We start from the raw sequence: 15661 nt of genomic DNA, 5'->3' as shown, positions 1-15661 counted from the left end.
AGTTGGTGACAGTCCTCTTCTGGCTAGATGAAATGCTGCCACTATCTCCTGTTTCGAGCTGATTTCCTCAGTTGTGTCCGTTTGCGTTCTTTAACTTGGACCAGGCAGAAGACGTCAGAGCCCAAATACCAATGGAAGGGCTGGATCCCTGCCCTTCCCGCCTGAGCGCTGGAAGCGATCGGGTATTAGAGTTGTTTCTGAGAGAACGTGACCATCGGCTCAGTATACATACGCATGTGTCTCACATGATGGAAACCAACAAGAGGTTGTCTCAGCAGCTGGGGCCTGTGTCCTCCAGGAGCAGCAGTGGCAATGAGCTTCTGCCAGGGGGCTGCGACAAGCTGCATCTAGAACCCGTCACGGTGATCAAAAGCTCTGGGTGTGGGAGTACATGGCAATTGGCATGTGTGCAGGCAGAAAGAAAATGCTCCAAAAAGCATTATTTGGTTGACCTAGAAATTAGAAGTTACCTCTCAAAGAAATTTAAATACTATGGAATCATAGAATCTGCCCACTCTAGGAGAAGATCAGGTTTGAGAATATCTAAGGAACCTGAAGGTGCACAAGTCCATGGGACCTGATCAGATGCATCCGCGGGTCCTGAGGGAACTGGTGGATGAAGTTGCTCAGCCACTCTCCATCATATCTGAGAAGTCGTGGCAGTCCGGTGAAGTTCCCACTGACTGGAAAAGGGGAAACAGAACCCCCATTTTAAACAGGGAAAAAAGGAACATGGAGAGGCTTGAGAGGTGGACCTGTAAACATCATGTTCAGCAACGCCAAGTGCAAGGTCCTGCACATGGGTTGGGGCACTCCCAGGCACAACTACAGGCTGGGTGGAGAATGGATTGAGAGCAGCCCCAAGGAGAAGGACTTGGGGGTTTTGAGGGACGAGAAGCTCAACATGAGCCGTCAGCTTGCACTTGCAGCCCAGAAAGCCAACCGTGTCCTGGGCTGCATCCCCAGCAGCGTGACCAGCAGGTCGAGGAAGGGGATTCTGCCCCTCTGCTCCACTCTGGTGAGACCCCCCCTGCAGTACTGAGTCCAGCTCGGGGCTCCCCAGGACAAGAAGGACATGGAGCTGTTGGAGCGAGTCCAGAGGAAGCCATGGAGATGATCCGAGGGCTGGAGCACCTCTGCCGTGAAGACAGGCTGAGAGAGTTGGAGTTGTTCAGCCTGGAGAAGAGAAGGCTCCGGGGAGACCTTAGAGCCCCTTCCAGTCCCTGAAGGGGCTCCAGGAAAGCTGGAGAGGGGCTGGTGACAAGGGCAGGGAGTGACAGGCCAAGGGGGAATGGCCTGAAGCTGCAGGAGGGGAGATGGAGATGAGATCTGAGGAAGAGATTCTTGCCTGTGAGGGTGGTGAGGCCCTGGCACAGGTTGCCCAGTGAAGCTGTGGCTGCCCCTGGCTCCCTGGCAGTGTTCAAGGCCAGGCTGGATGGGGCTTTGGGCAACCTGGTCTGTGGAGGGTGTCCCTGCCCATGGCAGAGGGGTGGAACTAGACGGGCTATGAGGTCCTTTCCAACCCAAACTATTCTGTGATTCTACGATTCTATGGTTTCTCCTGAGAAATCCAGAGGAAAACCTGAACTGTGCCCCTGTCATTAGTGCTGTGGCTTTTAATTGCTGTGGAATATAATTAGCTCCTTTCCCCATCAAAGCCCTTGCCATACAGCTGAGGCCAAGGGGTCTGAGGGTGAAGAAGAAGATGCCCCTTTGAAAACATAGTGTGGCCGGAAGGAAAATAACTTGTGCCTTGTATGTGTGACGTGCTCAGAGTGAAGATCCTGGACGAGGACAACGTGCAGCTGCACGAGAGCAAACTCCAGCTCCCTGGCCTCGTGCCCACCTCACAGCGCGCACTGAGGAGCATCCACGCTCCCAACACAGAGGTGAGACTCTGAGGGCTTGGTCTCAGCAGACAGACTGCAGGAACTGATGTCTCCTGCAAATGAATCACAGACGCATAGAGTATCTCAAGTTTGAAGGGACCCATAAGGATCATCAAGTCCAACTCCCTGCGCCTTGCAGGACTTCCTAAAATTAAAACGTATGACTATGAGGGTCGTCCAGACACTCCTTGAACTCTTGAATGAGGGTTGGTGTTTGTAGCTGCAGCTGAGGGTGCTGGAGATGAGCTGAATCAATCCTTCGGTTGGGATGGAAAGGGACACCAAACACACAGCAGATTGCAATGGCTTCGTCGGCAAGGAGGGACTTTGTGGGGAGTTGAAAGCTCAGTGCACTTGCCATACTGCTCCATCCCTGAGCTGCTGCACCATGAGATCCTTTCTCACTTTGGTTCTTTTGCAGATTTAGAGTTGTTAAAAGACCTTAGTTTTAAAGTTAGCTCTAAAATCAGGAGAAATAACCCAGAGCTATGTGGTTGGGAATGGTACTCCTGTGAGCCAAAAAACCTCAGACCAAGCTGACCGATAATATCAACTACATTGACCTGAATGAAGATATGCCTTACCTAACAACTCAGTTTTGGCTTGACCAAGTTAATGAAGAACTCTGGGGTGAGAAATGGAGAAAAAAAATCCAGGAAAGTCAAAGAATGTGTTTCAACAACTCTTCAAATAAAACAGGTGGATTTGGAAGTTTATTGCGGCAGGACTCTTCTCCCCTCCAGGTAGTGCTGGTACCCACCTACACCTGGCTGAAGGCCAGGTGCCCCCCAAAGCCTGTGACCCACGGGGTCACAGACTCCTCAAACCCCTATGCGTTTTCAGGGTGCATGGCATCTCTTGATGTGCCTTTCATTGCACCCGAAATCCTTCAGAACCAGAAGAGATGGTGGCTGGACTCCCCCATCTGTCTTTTTGTGCTTCCTGGGCTCCCGGCGTGAGTTCTGGGGCACCCTGGACCCCTTGGTGTGCCTCTCTCCGCATCCCTGGAGCCCTGAGCGTCCCTCTGAGGGCACCCCAAGCCCCTGGTGTCCATTCCGGGACGCCCCTACACCTTGGTTTGCTTTCTGGTGTGCCCAGTCCCCCCGTGCGTGTCTTTTGGTGTGCCCAGGACCCCTGCGTGTGCCTCTGGGGTCTCCCCGCACCCCTCAACGTGCCTTCCAGGGTGCACGGCATCTCTGCATGTGATTTTCAGTGTGTCACAGCCCTAGGATGTGCCTTTTGTCTTGTCCCCACATCCCACAGTGCGCACGTCAGCACTGCCTGAGCTTCACATTGTGCACAGCCGCAAAGTCTGTGGGAAACCTGCCCAAAGCCATGGCTTTGACCCAGCTGCAAAGGAGTTAGAGGGAGCTCTGAAAACATGCCAAACGTCGATGGCGAAAAGCATTAGGCAGGATCCCTGTCTCATCCATGTCTCAGAGCAGGTCTTCGAAGAACCTCATGACCCTTCTCCTTCCTCGGCACACCAGGATGCTGATCTTCCTGAATAAAAATTCAAAGTCCTTGCCTTCGGTCAAGGCCTGCAGAATGACTTTCATGGTCGCCTTGACGCACGTCAGCACCTTCTCCTCAGGTGCCGCTTGCCGGAGCCCATGGAAATCTCAGCCCGGGCATCAGAGATTTCCTGTCTACCCTCTGCACTGCAGCACGTCTGCAGAAATCGGCGGAGGCATGCCCAAAGCCCAGGCCCTGAACCCTGCTGAAGCTCGGCCCTGCCAAGCTGCAAGGAAAGCCCCGGCGGCAGAGAAGCCCTCGGAGGGAGCACAACAGGGGCTCCCCTGGCAGGGCCAGCACCACGGGACGGAGTGCAGCAGCCCAGGCATGGGGATATGGGCTTGGCTTCTGGGAAGGTCAGAGCTGTCCATGACGGATCAAGGATACCCCTGGACGACCAGGGTAACACCAGTATCCCTGTGTTGGGTTTGCATGGCAAGGTTTTGGTAGCAGGGGGGGCTACAGGGGTGGCTTCTGTGAGAAGCTGCTAGAAGCTTCCCCTGTGTCTGATAGAGCCAATGCCAGCCAGCTCTAAGACGGGCCCGCCGCTGGCCAAGCCCAAGCCAATCAGCGCCTCTGTGATAACATAGTTAAGAAGGAAAAAAAAACAGTTAGAGAGAGCTTTTGCAGCTGGAGAGAGGAGTGAGAAGATGTAAGAAACTCTGCAGACACCAAGGTCAGTGCAAAAGGAGGGGGAGGAGGTGCTCCAGGCGCCGGAGCAGAGATCCACCTGCAGCCCGTGGTGAAGACCATGGTGAAGCAGGCTATCCCCCTGCAGCCCATGGAGGAAGGATGAGGGGGTGTAGAGATTCTACCTGCAGCCCGTGGAGGACCCCACGCCAGAGCAGGTGGAGGCACCTGAAGGAGGCTGTGGCCCATGGGAAGCCCATGCTGGAGCAAGCTCCTGGCAGGACTTGTGGACCCGTGGAGAGAGGAGCCCACGCCAGAGCAGGTTTGCTGGCAGGACTTGTGACCCCGTGGGGGACCCCACGCTGGAGCAGTTTGCTCCTGAAGGTCTGCACCCCATGGGAGAGACCCACGCTGGAGTAGTTCATGAAGGACTGTAGCCCGTGGGAGAGACTCACATTGGAGAAGTTCGTGAAGGACTGTCTCCCGTGAGAGGGACTCCATGCTGGAGCAGTGGAACGATGAGAGGAGTCCTCCCCCTGAGGATGAAGAAGTGGCACCGTGTGATGAACTGACCGCAACCCCCATTCCCCGTCCCCCTGTGCTGCTGAGGGGGGCAGAGGTTGAAGCCGGGAGTGAAGTTGAACCCGGGAAGATGGGAGGGGTGGGGGCAGGTGTTTTAAGATTTTATTTCTCATTCCTCTACTGTTTTGCTTAGTGATAAATTAGATGAATCTCCTAAGTTCAGTCTGTTTTGCTCGTGATGACAATTAGTGAGTGATCTCTCCCTGTCCTTATCTCGACCCACAAGCTTTTCGTTACACTTCTTCTCCCCTGCCTAGTGAATGAGGGGAGTGAGAGAGCGGCTCTGGTGGGCACCTGGCCCCCAGCCAGGGTCAACTCACCACAATCCCAAACCAATGCTGACACATCTCTGACACCCTCCTGGCGTCGCCTGGCGTCACAGCTCAGTAACTGCCGCAGGACTCACTCCAGGGACGGCTGGGCCCAGAGACAAGGTGCTCTTGGGTCACCAGCTCCCGGAAACGGGATCGCGAATGCCGCGACCCGCTCTCAGCGCCAGGCGGAGCAACTGAAGGAAGGCCTGAGCCCCGCCCCGCTTCCGCTTCCGGCCCCGCTGGGGGGGGGCTTCCTGTGCCACTTCCGCTTCCGGGAGAGGCGGCCGCGATGGCGGTGCTGGCGTCCAACCCCAACAACCCCGTGGTCTTCTTCGATGTCACCATCGGCGGGCAGGTGGGCGAAGGCGCTGCCGCTCCCCGGCCCCGGGGTTGCGGGCTGCACCGGGAGGGGAGGGGAGGGGAGAGGAGGGGAAGGGAAGGGGAAGGGGAAGGGGAAGGGAAGACGGCAGCCAGCCAGCCAGCCAGCCAGACTTGAGGGGAGCACTGCGGGGGAGGTGGTAAGGGGGCAGCGGGTGGGGGGCACCCAGGGGTGCTCCGGGAGGGTTTTGTCAGGGGTGCACGGCGGGGGGGCCTGCAGGGCTTGGTGGGGGTGTAGGAGCGCAATGGGGGTGCAGCGGAGGGGGGGATCAAGGGCGCATCGTGGGGTTTGCAGGGTCGCAACAAAGCGCTTGGAGGGCGCAGCGGGAGTTGCAGGGGAGCAGTGGGGCTGTAGGGTTACGGGGCGCGTTGGGGAGGGTGCAGGGTTGCATCAGGAGGGATGGGGGATGCAGCAGGAGGGTGAATTTGGGGAGTTCCCTGGGTGCGGAGATGGGGGGGCGGGTGTGTGCGAGCGGGGCGTGGAAGGGTGATCTGGTCACTGCCTCCCCAGGAGGTCGGCCGCATGAAGATCGAGCTGTTTGCCGACGTTGTACCCAAAACGGCGGAGAACTTCAGGTAAGGAGCAGCCGGCATTCCTGCAGCGCTGCCTGGACCCGGGCTGCAAAGGCTTCACGGTGCGGGGATGTCTCCGGTGGCAGAGTGCCCACCTGCCTCCCAGAACCGCTGCGCCTGCCTTGCTCCTCTCTCTGTTCCTAGAGGGATGTGACCGTGCAGCATCCTGATCCCTCAGGGGAACCCATCTGCCTGGAGGGTGAAGGACTGCAGTCCCTCTCTGCTCCCACCGTGGAGCTTCTGATACGCTTGGTGCATTTATAAAAGGCAGTACCTTAATGCCACGTTAGAGCTCTCCGCCACTGGCGGAAGGATGTCCTGCTTCCACGGGAGAAATGGATATATCCTGTTCTCTGTGAAACACAGTGCCTGCTCCGCGTTCAGTCTCATACAACCTCGGTGTTAAATATCTGACCTCCTGAACCCCAGAAAGCATGCAAGTCTGTTTTGAAGCAGAAGTGGGAAGGAGTTACTGCCGGTTCCCGCTTCACTGGGGATATCCCGGGTGCAGTAAGGAAAATCCTGCACAAGAGTCAGTGCGTGTTGGCTGAAAGCTGCCCTCTTTGTCCTCAGAGTTCACATGTGGCTCACGCTCTGCTCTTTTTTTTGTTTGTTTTTGGGGTTTTTTGTTTTATTTTGTTTTGTTTTTGTTTTCCAGGCAGTTTTGTACGGGTGAATTCAGGTAAGTGGGTTACAGTGTCCTTTTAAGTTACCTTCTCAGAGAAACAGGGCCGGGTGAGTAGGAAGAAGGCTCACTTGGAAGTTTTCCTTACTGTACCAGTACAAAAGGAAAGAGTTACGGAAGTCTGCTCTGAAGAAGTTGTGAGAGGCTCAGTCGGTCGCTGAGATCGCAGACTTTCCCTTTTGGGCACGACTGTGTTCATGGTCAGGTTGCTCTAAAAAGCCCTGTCTGCAACTCCCACCTGCTCGTGCTGCAAATTGCAGTGGGATCCCGTAAAGATGACGGGATGGATGTTGTAGGGAACCGTGTCCTTTAACGGGCAGAGCCCACTCGAGGTTTCCCTTGGCCTCTGACAGCACCAGCTGAGAGCCAGGCTCCAGCGCTCGGTTGTACGAGCTCAAGGCAGCTCCTAACGTGTAGGGCTGAACTCCAGGGAGGGTTTTGTGTTGGCATATCCAGTAAGCTGCAATGATTTTCCTTTTTATTTCCTTGCAGGAAAGATGGTGTCCCTATAGGTTATAAAGGCAGCACTTTCCACAGGTAATTCATCCGCTTTTATTTAGGCGCTTCAATAGCAATCTGAGCTAGATGTGGTGTTGAGACCTGCCTCGAAGGCATTCGTGGTCTGAGAGGTGCTTGTAGGTCACAGCTGACATTGTCCTCCTGTAGCTTTGGGGGATCCGGGGGTGCTGTCAGATGTGTGCGCTGGGCTCACTGGGAGGGATCCCCCGTCCCTGGTGTGCCAGGTCAGAGATCATTTCCTGGCATCTGTCACCTAATTACGATCCCTGGTCCGACAGCGATGGGTCCCAAATCACCTGATGGCAACCAGTCGTTGATATTTATTGTAGATTTTAGACTGTAGCATATAGACCCTGATACCTTTTGTTGTGCTGCGAGGCAGAACTCCTTTTTATTGCACATTAAGCTGCCTGAGGCGTTTTTCTACTGAGAACTAAGTATTGTTTTACCTCCTTAGGGTAATAAAGGATTTCATGATCCAAGGAGGGGACTTTGTAAACGTATGTACTCCTTTTGTACTTTTCCTAGGTGGTATAATACGCGACTGTTTCCAAGGGTCCATGCTGATTTGTGGGATCTGTGGGCTCTCTTTTTGAGGTACCCAGTAGTAACTGGAGGTTTCCTCATAGAGTTGCTGCCGTCTTCCTGCACCAGACTATAATGTACTTGAAAACAAATCTGGAGTCTTGGGGTGAACGTGCCTTCTCCTTCCCCAGATATCTCCTCTCTAAAAACAGCACGGCAGTACAGCTAGAGGCTTTTCAAACTTGCAAAGATTTTTTTTTTTTTCCCCCTGTCATTCCTTCCCCCTTCTCCTGTCGCCCCAAACGAGAAACCCTGTGAATTTCTATTAGCTTTGTGGAGAGAGACCCTAAGTAGAGAACCAAGTATCTAGTGCAAGAGAGAGTTGAAATCAAAATTAGTTCTTTGTTAGTGAATTGTCTCAGAATAGAAGTGACCTTGTGGCCGCAGTGGTGGTCAGGCTCTGACTCGGGGATAAGCAGAGTATGTGGGGAAGGCTGGAGGACCACAGGGTCTCTTCACTGTCCTAGGACCCAGTAAAATCATTTCATTTCTGGAAGTGTTTCAAAATATGAGGGGGGTGAAAAAGCTAATGGTGTTAATTGTGATGCTGCTCAATTGTCTAGTGAGGATATATCGAGCCGTAGCCCTGTATGTAGTACCAAATCTATTATTCGGAGGGTTTCATTACTTCCGCTGAAGCTCAACAAGCATTACAGATCGCACCAGTATGCGTAATATATAAGTTACATTTATTACAAAGCCACTTGGGGAGCAAGAACGGTCACACTGACCCGCAGGGCAGGGTATATGTTCCTGTCTCAGAGCTGACAGATGAAGTAAACCACGGAGAATAGGAGGAGAAGAAGCGAGGGCTAGGCAAGCAGAGCAAAAGACGTGGAGCTGCACATGGTATGCTAACGGCGTCTTGTTTACCTGTTAATTTGGCCTGATAAAGATGTATCTGTTAAGTAGAAAGGCAATGAAGGGAGACAGGTTGCAGCAAGGCAGAAGAAAGGGTACTGAAGTGACACAGAAAGGGAAAATCAACAGAGAAATGGACACAGAAAGGGAAATTACTGTCAGAATGGTCAATTTAACTGAGCATGCCAGGGACACCTGTTTGCATTGCTTCTGCAGCTTTCCCTGGAGGGTTCCTCGCTGCAGCATCTTTAAGGCCATTCTATTGAAGGGTCCTTGCTCGGTCCTTTTGGCATCATACGGAGTGTCTCTGCAGCGCTGGACCAAAGGGCAGGGTGGCCTTTCAGCGGTCCCACAGGTTACGTGTCTCAACGTGAGCCACGCGTCAGGCTTCCGCAAAGTTCCAAACTCGCAAGCGGTCAAAGCTTGCAGTCTGCAGCTGTTACGGGCCTTGCTGCTTTCGTTTATCAGCGTCTTGAGATCCGAGTGCTAGGGCTTGTAGTAAGGACAAGGCGTCTCAACTTGGTAGCAAGTACAGCAAAAATTAGAAACTCTGTATTTTAGAAACTGTCCTTGCTGAACAGAGAAATGTCTTCCCGGTTTCCAGTAAAGTCAGCGTACCGTCAGCCAACTTTTTCCACACAAGCACTTCTGCTTTCCTTGTCACACCAGCCCACCCTTCCACGTCCCCAGCCTTTACCCTGCCAAGTGCAAGCGATCTATAGGCTCCGTCTCACTCTGGGAGGCCTGGACTTAATCCTTACCATCTCCACGGGTTTCTGCCAACATATGGATGGCAAACGATGTTCTGTGTAGTTAGAAACCAGTTGCTGTTCCTCTTCAGCAATGAAACATCTGACTGTGTTGGCTGCTGGTGTATATAAATGGCAGTAGAGCGTCAGTTTTGGGCTGAGTGTAACCCTGTCCCTTTGCTTGGGGGTTTTAAATTTAATTTTTAAAGGGAACTGTTCTGTAGCAATTGCTGTGGCTGACTGGGCACCTCTCTCGCACAGGGAGACGGCACTGGAGTAGCCAGTATATATAGGGGTCCTTTTGCAGATGAAAACTTCAAGCTGAAACACTCTGCTCCTGGGCTGCTCTCTATGGTGAGTATAAAATAAAGACGTTCTAAGACTAAGAAGCTTTTGGTTCTTTCTCCGTACCCTTTTCCTGAGTGTATAAATTATTTGCCAGACAACAGAAATCTCCACCATTGGATACAAGGTCTGAAAGACCTGCTTTGTAACTACGAGTCAGAAGGCTACTCGTGGGTTAATGTGTTGAGTACCACAGAAGTCCTGATCCTGCAGCATCCTTTCTTTGTTACCTGTTGGAGTGCTGGGGCAGGCTTTGATCAGCTTTCAGAATAGCTCGATTCTTACAGTTTTCATACAGTGGCCAGTGGTGGTGGGGTTTTGGGTTTTTTTTCTTCCCTCGTACTGTTATCAAACACTGACCTCAGCAAGGGTGAAACAAAGAGATTTGGGAGTTTCAAAGCCCTAGCAGCGTTACCATGGTATCTTTTATAACATAGGCTTCCTGCTCAACATTGTAGGTAAAACTGCAACCGTTGCATGTTGCCTGATAGGAACAATACGCTGACTTTTGCAATAGAGGGCAAGTGGAGCCGGTGCTTCAGTGTTCCTACCCACAACTGCTTCTTCCCCAGCTTTTTCAGCTGCCCTGCCCTTAAAACCACTTGCTTTGGGCATTCACCATTTGGATTAGCTATTCATCCAGTTCAAAACATGGCCCAGAAAGGTGTCATGACACAGCTAAGTGTCCCGTGGTGCAGGAGAAGGGATCCAAGCTGGTATTGCAGCTTCGTGTTAAAGTGGTGTGGCTCTGGAGTCGTTCTGCTGGGCCAAACCATGGTCCATCCCAGCTGGATCCTTCCAAAGCTGGTTGGCGATAAGTAAAAATCCGATGTGACCGTGTCCTGTGCAGTCGTGCGGCTGCAAAACTTGCCCAGTTCATTGTCAGCCCAGAAACAGGCTTTAGTAGCTCCTGGTTGTCAGTAGAGCTTTGAAAAATTGAAATGGACTTAAGCGTTGCAGGGATGTTTTCTTAGCAGAGCGCAAATGCTCTGGGTGTTGTGCTTGGGTATGAATTAAATTTCACGTCTGCATGACACCGTTGCTGTGAACCCTGTGCCAATATGATCGTTACCTTTCTCATCCTGATCATCAGAACAGACCCCTTTTTTTTGTTGTTGTTGTTTTGAGGAAACCTTTCAAATAGCAGAAATCAGCTGCTTTTTTTTCCCCTGCCCTGCTTCCTGGCTTTCAGTTTTCCCCAGGACAATACTGCAGCAGTAAGTACTCATCACCAAAACGTTCAGCCTGTTTTCAGGAGCGTGCTCTAGAGCCCCGATTTCAGCGCAGTCTTGTGCTGAATGTGCCTTCGTAGAAGTATAATAAAAAGTTGGTGGCGTGGCTCTTGCGTGTGCTGGCACGGCCAGACTCGGTGGTGTGCCACATCCCAGCACAGGGAACTCTCCTGCAGATGTTTATCTTGCTTCCTTTGGTTTGTGTAGCAATAAGCTAAAAATAAGCTAGGCTAGGTCTAGAGCAACAGCTCTTTCCTACGTGAGATGCTCTGCCTTCAGTTTTGGGAAGTCTTCATTTGTACACTTTTCGTATCTTGCCATTCTCAACCCCCAGGCAAACAGTGGTCCAAGTACCAACGGCTGTCAGTTTTTCATTACGTGCTCCAAATGTGACTGGCTGGATGGAAAACACGTTGTTTTTGGTGAGTACCTGCGGCGGAGGCCTGGCATACCAGCTCACGGACACTCCCTGTGGCGCAGCTGCTAAAATAAACAGCCACGAACTGCTTGCTCTTCCCCCCTGGCTTGTGCCAGCAGAGGTGTCTGTGCAGCCAGATACCGAGATGGATCACTGTGGAAATGAAACATTTTTTTCCCAGGTTAGCTTCAATCCGGATCAGTTCCTTGATCGGTGTATCGTGTTACTACGTAAATCCTTGCGCCAGTGCAGAAGGGACAGACGGATGAGCGAAGGAATACCTTTCTTCTCCACTGTCAGAGAGTAGGACTGAGCTTTCAGCTCAGTTTTTAGATCTTTGAGTTTTTAGATAGCAGATGTGGTTTCATGGAATTCCTGACTGTTCACGTGCTGCCGCTTGAGCTGTAGGATTTCAAGGCCAGCCTTTAAGCTGATAGCCTACTTACTGCTTCCTCCAGTTCTTAAGTAACATGGATACCGTTCATTGCCGTTTTTGCATCATTACAAAGGTTGCGTTGATAGCGTTCACGCTGTATTCTTGCACAGCTGGTGGAGGTAGGTCTCCAAACATGCCACCCCTGCGATGGGAAAATGCCCTTAATCTGTTCAGAATGTGGGAAATGTTTTAAGAGGGACTGTTTCCTTTATCAGTTTAGAGATCGGTAAGAAACCCCAAAGTGCCCGATAGCTATACGCTGCACGAGACTTTTCAGGAGGGACAAAAATGCGTGTACCTGTGATGAGTGGGGGGTGAAAACCAGCCCCATTGAAGTGGATGCTTTTTCTCCTTCTAGGTAAAATTGTCGATGGGCTGTTGGTGATGAGAAAAATTGAAGTAAGTCGAACTTGCCTATTCCTCTGTGAATGTCCACGTTGGAAAATCATGTAGAGGATTACCAAGGGTTGTTCTGTTCTCTCCTGCTGTCTGTTTACAGGATAGCAGGGAATACCAGTGTTGATAACTGGTATTATTGGTGGTCATCATTATAAAATAGCAGGAAATCTGTTGAGGCAAAGGCTGTCATATAGATTGACTTTAGAAATGCTATGCGCTCATGGTTGCTGGTTAGTCTTTGAGCGGGGATTGTGTTCTTGTGGCTTTATTTGCAATGCTTTGCATTTGTTCAGGAAGCAGAATCGAAAATCTGTTCCATCAGCAGCTCAGACAAGAGTGTAACGCAGATCACTTCTGTGCCATTGCCTGGGATTATTCAGTGGGTGCTAAATCATCAGTTCTGCTGGTCTGTCATCAGCATGTTTAATAAGAAAAATTAAGCGAATCTTCTGATGGGCTTCCAGGAGCCGAAGATAAATATGCTCGGGGGGTGGGGTGGTCGCTGCCAACGTTGTGACTGGGTGTGACGGCAGGATAATGAGTAGATTTAACAAATAACAGTGGGTTCTTCGAGACTGCCGAAGCTAACTTCATGGCACGCGCCTGGGATAATGTGCACAAGGGCCTTTGCCGTGAGAGAACCTAACAAGTGGGGCAAACACAGAGCTGACAGCTGCTTGGTGTTGAGAAAAGGTGACGTGCAGGGAACCGTACAGCACGATACAATCCATGTGTTGGCAGTCCTCTTCGCCAGAAGCGCTGGTGGAAGGGTTGGGGTGTGCCTGCTTTGTGCGTGGCTGCAGCGAGGGGCAAATTAAAGGGAAGGAGTAAGAGACTCATGGAAGAGCAGCCGAGTCCAGCAGAACGAGAGGTTCAGAACGGGGGTTGCTTTGTGACTCTCTGGTACTTGGATTCCCCTTCTGTACAAATACAAGTTTGCTTTGCTTGTTGCAGCCGTAATGAGTAATTTTAAAGATTTCAGCCAGAGCAGCCTCCAGTGACACGATGCCTGCTGTATCTCACCAGGAGCTCTCCAGTTTTTGCTCTGTTCCTTCCCTCCCGTTCAAAGCCGTCTGGTCTGTATCCCGAACCTCCGCGCAGAGAGAGAGTTCACGGGCTTGCGGCCGGGTCTGTTGCTAAAATAAGTGATGGTGCTTCTGTGTTACTCAGAGCTGCGTCTAGATTTGCCTGTTCCTGATGTTGCACAGACACCTCGTAGCCAGTCTTCAAGTACCTGTCACTCCCTGGATTTGCTGTGCTTTTATAAGGTTTAACGTTATATATTTGTTCGTCCCCCAGAATGTGCCTACGGGTCCAAATAACAAACCCAAGCTGCCAGTTGTGATCTCTCAGTGTGGGGAAATGTAAACCAATGAAACAGAAACATGGTAAGTCTCAGTCTTCACAGGCACCCAGTGCAACTGAACGTTGGGCTGCTCTGCTCCGTGCTTTTCTCTTGACTTACTTTCACATTCATTCGAGTCTGCAGAGAGCTGACTCAGCTCAGTGAAACACCAGAAGATGCTTCTCTAACAGCGTTAGTGTTTTGCCAGCTCAACTCCCTGAACTGGCTTCCCTCCGAGCTACACAAGCATCAAAGGCAGCGCTAGAGGGACAAGATTTTGCAGCTGCCATCAAGGGGAAGTTGGGGTTGTGGGAGCTGTGCCTCGGATGGGGTGAGGCTGCCTTGGGGCCGAGGGGCGTTAGAAACCAGCGGATGAAAGGGAACGGCAGCAGGAATCCAGCTGGTATTGCCCAGACGGTCTGGGGGGTGGGATGGGAGGCTTTGCTTTCACCTGCGGGTTGGTGAACTCTGCGATGGCTCCAGAAAGCAGAGCATCCATGTGCGGGGCAGGCGGGGATCAAGAAGAGAAGAGGAGGAAGAGAGGACTTGAGCCTCCTTGCTCAGTACAGCCACAGGAGTGCCACCACTGAAGGGCCAAGGAATTACCATGTTACATAGTCTTACTTTTACTCCAAAAAATAGCACCGTCCTCATCCGAAGGGAGATGTTTCCAGCATTTTATGATTACTCAGGCTTCATTTTGGTTAATCAATAGGCTCAAGATAGAGCTCAGGCTAACGTACAGTATTCTGTTTCCATTTGTCCGCCCACTTCACGGTAAAAACCACAAGCGTTTAAACAAATCTGTCTCGATTTCAATGTGTCGGGCTGCAGCTTGTCAAAAATCTGCTGTATTAGCCTTTTGGTTGCCGATTTTTCAAATTTCAGCAGGCAGGCAGGCACTGGCAAAAGCAAATCCCCACAATTTTTGACCTTCCATTGAATGATTTCCAGAGACATCTGGAACTGCCCACAGACGTGTCCCCACTTCCATAATAAAGGCTTTCAGCTCTGCAGCACTTCAGATTCTTGGGAGCTCCTCCTGTTTGATGAAGGGACAACAGGGAATGGAATCATTCTTTCCTTTCCCTGGTACTTCTGGTGGCATTTATGGGCTTTTGAAGATAGGGACGATCTTGTTAATAGGCTTTTCTGGCAGACCCGTGCTGATGGGTCAGGTCCCCTTTAGGGTTGTCCTCAGCAACTTCGTTGATCCTTTCTGTTTGGAGTACGTGTTCTCTGGGCAGCGTCCAACTTGAGACTGGAAGTTTTTCATTTCTGGGTATGAGGCTGGTGCCACCTTCCTTACTTCCCAGCCAGGTCTTAGGAACTGTCTGCACCCTGCTGCCCCTCAGCTGCCTGTAGACAAGAACAGCGTTCATCTCGCCCAATGTCAGACAGTGAAATCCGTTACTTGTCCAGATCCTTGAAAATCAGCCAGGAGAAACAGGCACTGCTGGTTTTAAGTTTGGAGATAGTTGCAGATGCCTGGTGTGGAGACCCGGGAGGACTCCGGAGTTCTCTAGCTCAGGGTTGACGAGAGCTGGTGCATGCAGCAAGTAGCGCTCGCTTGAAAATCGCTGTAGCGGCACCCAGTGTCACTGCACAGTCTTGCTGTTGTGGGATGAGTTGGGAATGGCTGTCCGGCAATTTGGACCTGTTTCTTCTTCGTTTCAGTGTTCCTCCACCGGTGGTTAGGCTGTGCTGGCTCTGTGCAGTTCCAGCTCCAGCCAGTTCCCCCGCTGCCCCAGTCCTCTCCGCAGGCCAGATCCACGCTCTTGACGTCCTCCTGAAATTATTTAATAATTGGCATCTATCTTTTTTTTTTATATATATATATTTTGAAATGTAAATAAAGAGTTTTGTTAAATATGCGTGCAGCGCACATCAGTTCACGTGCGTGGGAACAGGTTCTTCAGGCGAGAAGGGCTGTAGGCTCTTCAGCAACGTGTGTTATCCTAGCCGGTTCAGTAGGGAACATTTACTGTGCGTGGTATTAAGGGGCGTCACTGCTGGCGTTTGCAAAATGGGAAAGAAGGGGTGGAAGGAGCGTGGCAGTGCCGTGTTCCACCAGCTGCTTTTGTGGCAGGTGAATAAGGCTGCCTGGCAGAGGAAATCTCCAGAGGGGGAATCTCCAGAACCTTTCTACGTGCGGCCTTACTGAAGTGCAAGAAATTGGTATGGCACAAAGACTTCCATCGCCATC

The 15661-nt window shown here is 51.6% G+C and overlaps 1 protein-coding gene across 1 annotated transcript; it reads left to right on the top strand.

Annotated features, from left to right (window-relative positions):
- Positions 1 to 5009: 5009 nt before the first annotated feature.
- On the top strand, positions 5010 to 15325 carry PPIH (peptidylprolyl isomerase H). The gene is made up of 10 exons (XM_054849500.1): positions 5010 to 5285; positions 5820 to 5884; positions 6540 to 6563; positions 7059 to 7103; positions 7543 to 7585; positions 9542 to 9634; positions 11192 to 11279; positions 12070 to 12110; positions 13410 to 13498; positions 15133 to 15325. Exons 1-9 carry the CDS (start codon positions 5220 to 5222, stop codon positions 13476 to 13478), a joined length of 534 nt encoding a protein of 177 aa, XP_054705475.1. The 5' UTR covers positions 5010 to 5219; the 3' UTR covers positions 13479 to 13498; positions 15133 to 15325.
- The last annotated feature ends 336 nt before the right edge of the window (positions 15326 to 15661 follow it).

Source organism: Grus americana, chromosome 21 (genome assembly GCF_028858705.1).
Source record: "Grus americana isolate bGruAme1 chromosome 21, bGruAme1.mat, whole genome shotgun sequence".
Taxonomy (NCBI): Eukaryota; Metazoa; Chordata; class Aves; order Gruiformes; family Gruidae; genus Grus; species Grus americana.
The sequence above is the reverse complement of the archived record's forward strand: the minus strand, read 5'-3'. Positions and strand labels throughout refer to the sequence as shown.

Excerpts from the sequence above, each read along its gene's own strand:
- PPIH (XM_054849500.1), top strand. The coding sequence starts at position 5,220 with ATGGCGGTGCTGGCGTCCAACCCCAACAACCCCGTGGTCTTCTTCGAT. Across the intron at positions 5,286-5,819 it reads ATGTCACCATCGGCGGGCAG|GAGGTCGGCCGCATGAAGAT; the intron begins GTGGGCGAAGGC and ends CTGCCTCCCCAG. Across the intron at positions 9,635-11,191 it reads CTCCTGGGCTGCTCTCTATG|GCAAACAGTGGTCCAAGTAC; the intron begins GTGAGTATAAAA and ends CTCAACCCCCAG.